At 39.0% G+C, this 10,701-nt stretch overlaps 2 protein-coding genes across 2 annotated transcripts; one reads left to right on the top strand and one right to left on the bottom strand.

The window, feature by feature from the left end:
- Positions 1 to 276: 276 nt before the first annotated feature.
- On the bottom strand, positions 277 to 4,111 carry LOC134748701 (DNA ligase 1). The gene is made up of 4 exons (XM_063683469.1): positions 3,860 to 4,111; positions 3,410 to 3,571; positions 2,472 to 2,721; positions 277 to 1,397 (listed from the first exon to the last, which is right to left on the bottom strand). Exons 1-4 carry the CDS (start codon positions 3,896 to 3,898, stop codon positions 298 to 300), a joined length of 1,551 nt encoding a protein of 516 aa, XP_063539539.1. The 5' UTR covers positions 3,899 to 4,111; the 3' UTR covers positions 277 to 297.
- Positions 4,112 to 5,022: 911 nt separating this feature from the next.
- On the top strand, positions 5,023 to 10,421 carry LOC134749000 (large ribosomal subunit protein eL36). Its single transcript, XM_063683884.1, has 4 exons — positions 5,023 to 5,119; positions 5,277 to 5,400; positions 9,263 to 9,355; positions 10,259 to 10,421. Exons 2-4 carry the CDS (start codon positions 5,278 to 5,280, stop codon positions 10,397 to 10,399), a joined length of 357 nt encoding a protein of 118 aa, XP_063539954.1. The 5' UTR covers positions 5,023 to 5,119; position 5,277; the 3' UTR covers positions 10,400 to 10,421.
- Positions 10,422 to 10,701: the final 280 nt, after the last annotated feature.

Genomic DNA, 10,701 nt, shown 5'->3' with positions numbered 1-10,701 from the left:
TTATGCTAATACTAGGTGATACATATAACTTAAATAATGTTTAAATATATTCTCAATAACAATAACATTAAGTTAAATTTGTAGTTTAAGAACTACTGCACTTCAAAGTTCCTTAGTTTTATCACTGACAAGCATTTTATGTGAATCTCGGAATAGGTATACGTTTTTTGCTGCATAAACGGCCGTATCTCTTTTTACGTTAACTTAGAAAGTTTAATTTTTTTACAGCTTCAGGGGACTGTAGACCTGAGTATAATAAAAAATTAAACCTAGTTATCAAAAATAATATTTATTGCATTAACCATCAAACACTATTTTTTTACCCTGGAATGGTAAGATACCTGATTGTTTCTTCTTCGCCTCCCACGATGGATGCAATTTCTCTACTTTAGTTTCTACAGCATCATTATTTCTGCCCTTAAACTTATCATTTCTACTCTTAAAATCATTCCTGTCTTCTCCTGCTCTGTCATTGCGTCCCTTAAATTGATTATTTCTACCAAATGGCTTGTCATTTTGATTTCTAAATTGATCTTTACCATTCAATCGTGAGTCATTTCTATTCTTCCCATCATTTCCTTTGTCATAACTATCATCTTCATTAAACTTATTTCTAAAGTTATTTGGTCTACCTGAATTACTTTGTCTAAAATCTTGTCTAGGTTTAACTTTAGGAACATGTCCAAACATGGCCGCTCTCCTCTCTTTTCTATTACCTTGTTTATGTATTTCTTTGACTTCATCAGGCTGTCTTGGTTCTGCTACCGACAGGTAGTTCTCGCCTGTAGATGTGATAAAGAATGGATCTACTGTCTTTGTCTCTTTGACTTGAGACTCACTTGACTCTTTCTTAAACTTTCTTGACTGTAACTTGTCATTTAAATTTTTATTCTTATGCATATCTTTTGGTTTTGTTGGCTTTTTGATTTCTTGTTTTCTTCTATTCTTTCCTAATTGTTCAAAGGTTAAGGCAGACGTTATGGTTTCATTTTGTTTTATATTGATTTTAGCTAGATTAGGTTTTACAAATTTGCTGCTGGACACTTCTTTCTTTTCACTCTCTTGTTCATTATCATTTGACTCCTGGTCACTTTCCATTTTAGTTTCACTTTCTGCTTCACTTTCATCAGACTGATTGTCTTCATTACCATCTTCTTCATCCTCTTGATCATCTGAATTAGCTTCCTCGCCATTTGAAATTTCTTCTTCATCATCTGATTGGGCTTCTTTATCAGAATTTGCATTTTCATCAAATTCCATTTCTTCATTCTCAGATATTTCATCATCACTCTCTTTGAACTTTTTAGATGTGCTCTTTGGGGCATCTTTAACTTTACGGGTGTTTAAGTCTTCAACATCCCACTCTCCCTCTGCATTAACGACCTTTTGTTTCTTATCTAGAAAAGATACAAATCAAATTTTGAGAAAGTGTTATATTATTTTGAAATTAAATAGATAATTAAACATTTACACTAGTACTTTAAAGTACTTCCTGACCTGTTAGCATGAGTTGCGTTCTCGCGCGCGACTCCATACATCTAACGCGACTCCAAGTATGGACTCATGCGCGAGCAGGGGTCGGAAACCGGTATTTGCTCCATACAAAAATACCGGTATTATTACGTTCTTTTTCGTTCTTTTGTTTATAATTTTATTTTTAATGGGATGTTTTAATAATGCAAAATTGTTTCCTAAATACATGATTCAGTCCTACGTAATGAGCATAAAAAAATTCAAAATATTGGGCTATTTCGGGGTTTTTAAAAAATACCGGTTCCGAGCCCTGTGCGCGAGAGCTCAACTCAAATCGTTTTTGGCGATTTCGTGGTTGGTCCCATAGCAAAAGTTGCTCAGTATAATCCCAAAACCTCCATGGCAATGGGAATGCACTTATTTTTTAACCACTCTGTATAACAATTCAAGTCTTGGAGACCCTTTACATCTCTAAACAATTTTAGTATTTGTATGTAGTATATTTTTTTTACTATAGTTTTTTGTTTGTGTAATTTGACATTTAGAGACTGACAGCTCTAAGAAAGTATCTAATATTTCATTGATTCCATATTTGTAATTGTATTTTGTAATTTTTATTGCTTGTAAAAATGTTACATGTAAAAGTGCCCTTGTGGCCTATTTGCTGAATAAATGTTTGATGTTTGTACCTTAAAAATATAAAAATAAAACCGGCCAAGTGCGAGTCGGACTCGCGCACGAAGGGTTCCTTACCATTCGGAAAAAACAGCAAAAAAATCATTTGTTGTATGGGAGCCCCATTTAAATATTTATATTATTCTGTTTTTAGTATTTGTTGTTATAGCGGCAACAGAAATACGTCATCTGTGAAAATTTCAACTGTCTAGCTATCACGGTTCATGAGATACAGCCTGGTGACAGACAGACGGACAGCGGAGTCTTAGGAATAGGGACCCGTTTTTACCCTTTGGGTACGGAACCCTAAAATTGATACAAACCTCTCTTCATTTTCTTATCCAGCAACGCCTCTCTTTTCAACTTTAGCCGTTCCTGCCGAGACATCAGTAGATCCTTGATAGGAATGCCAGAAAAGGTGTTTCTAATATGCTGGTACTTTTGATGCAGACTTTTGTGAAGTAGCAGCCTAGCGCACGCCTTGTCTTGGTCTACCGTTGGCTTGTTTATATGCTGTTGGAGCTCTCCGGTGTGAGTGACGGTAAACCTGGCTATGTCTCTGGGTTTTATTTTCTGGAAAATATTTAATTTTAATTATTACATAGAGTAATTAATTCCAGTTCAACCTTTTTTTTTGTGCAACCTATATTTAATTTAATTTAATTTAATTATATACAGACACATTATAAAGCACGGAGAATGTGATGACTCACAGACGTTATTTAACTGTAAACAGAACAGTCAATGATCACACCTACAACATATTTTTTCTATTACCGATTGGCGACTGAGATCATAATGCTATCTCCCTTACCCTTGTTAAGACCAACCAAGAGTTGGCATTACAACCTGACTTGCCACTTAGTTTTGTGGCAAGTATACATTCAAGTTAATGTTAAGGTGTCACAGACAGTCCCCTATGCAGAGGATGCATGGAGACAGAAGAAACAGCCTCTCACGTGGTGCTGGAGTGCAGCGGAGTGCCCATACAGGGCAAAACATCTCGGATCCCCGAGAGACCTCCCTGAGGTCCTACTCAACATCAAAGGTTTGATAGGTTTCCTCGAGACGCTGGGCTGGCAGGACTAGCCCACCCCCATGTCACGCAAAATAGGCGCCAGTCGTCGAGTTGCAGAAAATCGCCCGAACTACAATACAATACAATGTTAACTCGGCCATATTGACCCTGTACAAGGATGGTTAACTACGAGTTAACTTAATTTCCACACTGAATGTGTTAAGGTGACATGTGATTACCTACTTTTATTATAAGAACCTCATTAACCGCTGATGCTGCTTGCCTTTTAAACTTTTCTTTTAGTTTTTCAGGGGCCTCTTTCCTGACCTCCTTTTTAGCCTTCCTCGTGAGCTTGTGTATAGTATGTATCTTGGCTTGATTTAAGTTTCTCTTCAGCTGTATAACCTGTAAAGATTATAACAGTATTTACGGTAGGTAAATGTTATATTAAATGCTTGCAATGAGTGTTGGCAATATCAATTATTTGCAAAGTGTAATATTAACATTTATTCAGAAAACCAAAGTACCACGACGGGTATTTCATTGATAACAGGTATGGTAGTTATACAGCTTAGCTGGAAATGCCTTAACTGTTTTTGTGTCTTAAATACGATGTTTAGAGATGTTGGAGGCACTTAATTTAGGAAATAAATATTTCTTATTCTTATTCTTATTCTTAAATAGAACACTAACCTCATTGTTAAATGCTTGTTTCACTGCTCCGACTTCCATTTTGGCTTACAAATATGAAAAATGTACAGGCGGGAGGTTATGTTACGATCTTTGAAATTGGGTGTAGGTATTATTGATAGACTGGAGCTGAAAACGAATGGTACTATTGGTATAATTCCATTCCAGAATTAGGAATAACAAGTAATATTTCTTGTAAAATAATTCATAAATTTACACGTAAAAACTATTCCAAATTAAACATGCTGTGCTGAAATTGACAATGTATGTGTCATGTGTGACATGTGTCACCATTGATGGCAGTGACAATTCGGGCTATTCAGGCATAATTTAATACTGCGAGTGCGAGTAAAATAAATATCATAAATATAAGCTGTCTGAATTTTGAAATTTCGTTGTTCATTAAGTGATTTACTTATCAACTTATAACATACTAGTACATGTAAAAAACTTGTGTAAAGTAAGCGTCCTAAGTTCAACAGTTTAGTTTATGCTTAAGTATAAATGGCTCGAATAGCTCGATCAATACTTGAAAATTTCGTTCGAAAACAATGCTTCCTTTAGAGGGCCCAAGGGCCCTCCACACTCATGCGCGACTCACGGCGCGAAGCCGCGAACGCGAGTGTGGAGCCTAGTTCGCTAATCAGGGAACTAGGCTCCACACTCGCACTGCCCCCTTAACATAAAGGACTGTCTCATTTCAAACATAGACAGAGAGAATCATACTATCTTTATTAGTACTTTACTAGCACCCAAAATAAAAGGATGAGTATAGTTTTTTTTGTTCTTATTTAATGCCAATGAGGGCTAACGCGTATGAATTCGCCGCTAGGGGCGCTAGTGTAGATGGTGGTCTTTTCCATAGTTCGAAATGTCAAATGTCACTTGTCAATTCAATGACTGACAGCTGTTCTTTAGTCTTTTGGACCACCGACCACCATCAACAGAGGCGCCAACTGGTGAGCAAAAAAACGATAGCCCTCATTTGGTTTGACCAACTATATTTTAATATTTTGATGATGATGATGAATATTACAAAACATATATATAGGGCCCTCCACACTCGCGTTCGCGGCTTCGCGCCGTGAATCGCGCATGAATGTGGAGGACATATAAAACTTTATGACGTATGAAACTTTTTTTTTTTAAATCAACAGAAGAAATATGTACGCACGTCGTTCATTGTCTGTGACTTTGTAATGATCTGATTTCTGAACGAATTGAAATTGACAAATTCTTTCGTCGGATCTGTCAATCCGTGATGTACGTAAATATTTTTTTGTGAAATTAAATTGTATTTTATTCGTTAAATCCTGTGATATTGCTCTTTTTGGACACCAAAATCTAAGAACTGCTTATTGTGGTGATATAGTTCGTTTCATATTTTAGTGCTTACAGTTCACGTTTCTTGATTTTTCAGCATGGCTCCCCGGTTTGAAATCGCGGTTGGCCTGCGAAAAGGCCACAAAACCACTAAAATCTCCGCCGGCAGGAAAGGCATTACAGACAAAGCCATCAAAATCCGCCCAGCTAGGCTAAAGGGGGTAAGTTACTAACTTTTTCAGAATACTTGTCCATTCAAGGTTATGTTTGTGATTTGTGTATCACAAATAGGAAACTTGAAAAGATTAACCTCTCATTCTATGTAAGGCAACTTCGAAAACGGGGTAATTCTGGTTTAGTAAATATTAGTTCAATTTTCAAATTTATCCTGCTTTCAAACCATTTTATACTGAATCTGTCCAAAATATAACTTGAATGAAAGCCAGGAATTCAATAGTAATTTGTTAACCTGTGTTATTTTTATAAGTTTTATAACCTGTCGTTGAAACTACTTGTAGTTAGATCAAGTAGTCAAAACCAACATTACCTACCAATAATTAGTGTTTTTACATAGGTATTTGACAGTTTCATACCAAAGATAGATATAACTCCGTAATAGATGGATACAGGCTAAGGAAGAAACGTGCCTGGAAAAATCACGCAAATTTGATTCACGATCAGATGGCGCCGCTACCTTTGGCCTACTCTCGTATAGAGGGCGTTGACGGTTTCGTGTGTTATTTAACAATTTTAACACATATCAGTGAAAGGACATGGCTCAAATCCAGGGGCGTATTTACCCTAGGGCCAAGGGGGCCATGGCCCGGGGCGGCAGGCTGCGGGGGGCGGCGCAGGCCGCCGCTGGCTTTCAGTTTCGGGTGCCTCAGTGGCGCCCCAATATTTTTTTTTTGTAGTGTTACTGGTACTAGACATAATTTAATTTAAAGTAAGTAACTATTCGTTGTCTATTGCCAGTAGTCACATCAAAACTTTTACAGCGCGTTTGCGCCCCTTTTCCTTCTACCTCCACGTCGGATTGTCGACGAGTTCTCATAATGTCGCCCTGTGACGTCGCTCTTCACATCGCCCTAAGGCCGCGGGCTTCCGTTAATGCTTTTTGGCCCTGGTCTGCAACAAACGCCGTAGGTCGCGTCCGGCGTGACGCTGTACGCGACGTACGAATGCTTACTATGGAAATGCACTATAGCGGTCTCTCTCACACGCCAGACGCCGCGGCGGCGTACGGCGTTTGTTGCAGGGCTTAACGCTGCATGCTTGACGTCGGCATTAACGCCGTGAGCGACGTCTAGACACCGGCCATTGCGTCAGCAGTCGCTATACTTCCTACGGTAAATAAAGGCATCGTGTACGACGTCCGTACCTCTGTGGCGCACGGCGTCCAGATGCTGACGCCGACGTCAACCGAAAACCGTACACTATTAACACTGTAATTATTGAGTATAGAATTCAGAGGCGACCAGGGAGTTGGCGAACGGGTCAGTCGGAGCCTAGCACAAAAAACAAAGCGCGTTCTTTTAGTGGGTACTAAATTTCGCATCATTCATTTAGTGGTTAATTACTCAGCAAAACAATGATACGCAAAAATCATATTGAAAGAGAACTTATATTACCAAGTGGTATTGAATAAAATTAGAGTTCAGACACGACACGACATGGTTAGTTTTTTCAAAGGTGAACCGCAAGGCAAGGAGATACTGGACAGCAGAGCCCGAAGGGAAACGTAAGGTGTATAGTTAAAAAATAAACAGACGGACCGCAAGCAGGGTATTGAACTAAAGACCCTAAGATACCGAAGGGAGCGCACCACGTAAAGCCGAGATGCTGCAGAGCCGCTATTATAGGTACGACCCAATTTACAATGTTATTACTAGTGGCTCTGTGAGCTGCAGACCTCGCGTTAAGCTTAGAAAATGTAAAAGTGAAAAATACTTCGTTCGTTGAGTCGTTATCACGGTCAACTCACAGTGGTCTTAAGCGCCATATAGATAGACGCTTTTGGCGCTTTTAAATCCTTTATGCCAATTTCCGCATTTTGAAAAATTTCCTAAAACTAGATCGACAAAAAAATCTATTTAATCTAATAATAAATATGTAACAATAATTAGTACCTACCTAAAATGTAAAATTATTTAAGCATAGATATTATGTAATTTATTGACTTGTAAAATGACTGCCTTTTACCAATAAAAGATCTGAATCAGAATCTGGTCACAAAATTTTACGAGAATCAGAATTGCGACCTAGCCTTAAAACGAAGACCTTCATAAAAATTATGGCGGACTAAAAGGTCAGGTTGCGAGCCCTGAAAAGCTTAAAAGTCGCGCTTTCCAGAAGACCCGAAGCATTCCTGAATTTACTAAAAGGTCAGGTTGCGAGCCCTGAAAAGCTTAAAAGTCGCGCTTTCCAGAAAACCCGAAGCATTCCTGAATTTACTAAAAGGTCAGGTTGCGAGCCCTGAAAAGCTTAAAAGTCGCGCTTTCCAGAAGACCCGAAGCATTCCTCAATTTACTAAAAGGTCAGGTTGCGAGCCCTGAAAAGCTTAAAAGTCGCGCTTTCCAGAGGACCCGAAGCATTCCTGAATTTACTAAAAGGTCAGGTTGCGAGCCCTGAAAAGTCGCGCTTTCCAGAAGACCCGAAGCATTCCTGAATTTCCAGCACTATTAGTTATTCTGTGTTTCCAGCAAGTCGCGCCGCGGTAATAGTATTACCGTACAGAAAATTCACTTCTTCATAAAAGTCAGATTTAGGTATAAAATTATACCTATACTCGCCGCCTGCAAGCAAAATGAAACTTATAACCGCGCACGAACCGTGAATCTTCTTTGCGCGCCGCAGTTTTATGACCGAGCTGCGAGTGTCGGCACGGGGTTGTCACTTGACAAGTTTTACCTACTGATTTATTATTTTTAAGATAAATATGTAGGAATTTCGAACGTTGATTCTGTAAACATATTTTTTTTATCCGGAGATAGTATGTCTGATTCTCACAGAAGTAGGTATGCCACAGAAGTACATCCTTTGAAAATATAGTCAATATAGTCCGGAATTAAAAAAATATATTTCTGCTTCCTTGTTCTTCCGTTTATTCAGACATCCGTAAACATACAATATCTATAGATTTAGGTTTCGAAGGCATTATGTATTTTTAATTTTGCGCGAGTCGAGCGGCAGCCCATTGCCATACGCCTGCCCGGGAGGCGCGCCGGCCCAATGTACCTAAACTGCGAAGTGACACCCCCCTGGTCGCGCCTCGTTTTAATTTGAGCGAACGCCAAAGGTCGAGTAGCAGGAGAGCCGAGATCACATTGGTTCCAAGTTCCAAGCCAATTCCAATAGCTCTCATAGCATAGCATAGGAGAGCCTCCAGCTCGGTCTTCGACCTTGCATATCACTATCTGATCAGCAGCAGCATATCGCTATCGGACGCTCCGGGTCTCCGGCCTTATGCAGAGCTCGGCCGTCGGCATCGCTTACAAATGGCTATAGGTTCGATTCCAAGCTCTGCAGAAAGGCACTGCGAAAAAATTATGTTTTTGTGTTTGTTTCGTGGGTCATGGGGGGCGGCAGAGGCCCAATGGCCCGGGGCGCCAAATATGTAAATACGCCTCTGCTCAAATCATATAAAAATAATTAATTCAAATAAAAAAAAAACATTTATCCATATTTAAATACATTTTATCGTATTTTTATAAATCTTCATTTTTAGTTGTAAAGTGTGTAGCAGGGCTCGGAACCGGTATTTTTTTTAAACCCCGAAATAGCCCAATATTTTCAATTTTTTTATGCTCATTACGTAGGACTGAATCATGTATTTAGGAAACAATTTTGCATTATTAAAAACGTCCCATTCAAAATGAAACTATAAACAAAAGAACGTAATAATACCGGTATTTTTGTATGGAGCAAATACCGGTTTCCGACCCTTGGTGTGTAGTGTGTGGCAGTGAATTTACTGTAGTTACAAAATTTACTATGACAGTACTCTATCCTATTATATCCTCTTTGTTCATACGAATGTCTTGTATGGTTGCAATTATTGAATATCACCATGTTTGTTTTTAGCTCCAGACCAAGCACTCTAAGTTCGTGCGTGACTTGGTTCGCGAGGTCGTCGGACACGCGCAGTATGAGAAGAGAGCTATGGAGTTGTTGAAGGTAATTATTTTATAAAATATTAGTCTGGCTCATAGACATAGTATATACAAGTAGTTATAGAGTATAGGAGTAAGAGAAAGAATATTCATATAATAAAATTTAGGCAGCATAGGATTTTTTCTCTTTCACTCTTATAAATTTTGGTATTTCGCCTCCTACCTATGATGCCACCCGGTCGGTGATAAGGACAAACCATGGCACTATTTTCTCTTTCCTCTGATAGGAATCGCAATACGACTATCTTTCTCTATCAAAGAGTGTCAGGCCCTTGGTCTGGCTAAAAGAAAAGCCATCAGTTGTAGAAATAATCAGTTTTAGGAGTCACATAGAGCTACAATTGTCAATGTGAATGGTGTACGAACTCTTAGGGCCGGTACAGACGGACTGCAAATTGGCGTGCAGTTCCTATTCAAGTTGCACTCCGTCTGGATCGGCCCTAAGTGTCTTTATTTTGGGGGACTTCAGGACCACGATTGTATGTCTATAATTAAACTTTGTTTATATGGCGCGGCGCGCCGGGTGACGTTGATCAGTCTGGCAAGTGCGGATGGTGCAACTGGCAGTCTGGTGCAGTCTTAATAACTTTGCTAGAGTTTAATTAATATGTAATTTTTCGTTTAATTTATTTATTCTAAAATTAACCTGCATATATCTGTTAAAAATAATATCCCGCACACATATCAATGTGGTTCAATAAGAGGGTGGACTGAAAATCAGCGCTGTGCGGTCATTCTTCATGAAATGGCTGGCGCAGCATATGCTGAGCCCCTTCCTTTTGTCACGCATGCCAATTTTTAAATGTTATTTATAAATATATTCCTGTAATTTCTCTTTTGTTGTGTATTCTTATAAACATTTCCATGATGCTATGTCCGTGCTAAAGCTTAACCTCCATTATTCCAGGTGTCGAAGGACAAGCGCGCGCTCAAGTTCCTGAAGCGCCGCCTCGGCACGCACATCCGCGCCAAGAGGAAGCGCGAGGAGCTCAGCAACGTGCTCACGCAGATGAGGAAGGCCGCTGCGCAGGCGCACCACCACCACTAAACTAATAAAGCAACATACTGTACCTACTGCGTTTACTTTTTCACCACACCAGCTGGTAAAGGCTCTCTTGATTGATTAAAAAACTGATGAGAGAGTTGCATTTTATCAACATGTGAGGCTACTTTAATCAAATGCAAATTTTGATTCCTTTCAAATTTTGGAATCTTTCGCGTGCTCGGGTATCAATATTAGCATGGGTTAACCCTTAAATGTATATTGCCAAATGTATACAAAGCATTGGACAGCTCACAGATTCAACAGAAAAAAGCTTAAGTTTTTCTAACATTTTTTCCAACCAAAAA

This window comes from Cydia strobilella, chromosome 17, assembly GCF_947568885.1.
Source record: "Cydia strobilella chromosome 17, ilCydStro3.1, whole genome shotgun sequence".
NCBI lineage: Eukaryota > Metazoa > Arthropoda > Insecta > Lepidoptera > Tortricidae > Cydia > Cydia strobilella.
This window is presented reverse-complemented; position numbering and strand designations above follow the sequence as displayed.

Bases quoted from the DNA above. Each gene is read 5' to 3' on its own strand.
- LOC134748701 (XM_063683469.1), bottom strand. From the start codon at position 3,898: ATGGAAGTCGGAGCAGTGAAACAAGCATTTAACAATGAG. The intron at 2,722-3,409 runs GTAGGTAATCAC...AATATTTTCCAG, and splicing joins ATGAGGTTCTTATAATAAAA to AAAATAAAACCCAGAGACAT. The intron at 1,398-2,471 runs GTTTGTATCAAT...TATCTTTTCTAG, and splicing joins GGATAAGAAAATGAAGAGAG to ATAAGAAACAAAAGGTCGTT.
- LOC134749000 (XM_063683884.1), top strand. From the start codon at position 5,278: ATGGCTCCCCGGTTTGAAATCGCGGTTGGCCTGCGAAAAGGCCACAAA. The intron at 5,401-9,262 runs GTAAGTTACTAA...GTTTGTTTTTAG, and splicing joins GCCCAGCTAGGCTAAAGGGG to CTCCAGACCAAGCACTCTAA. The intron at 9,356-10,258 runs GTAATTATTTTA...CCATTATTCCAG, and splicing joins GAGCTATGGAGTTGTTGAAG to GTGTCGAAGGACAAGCGCGC.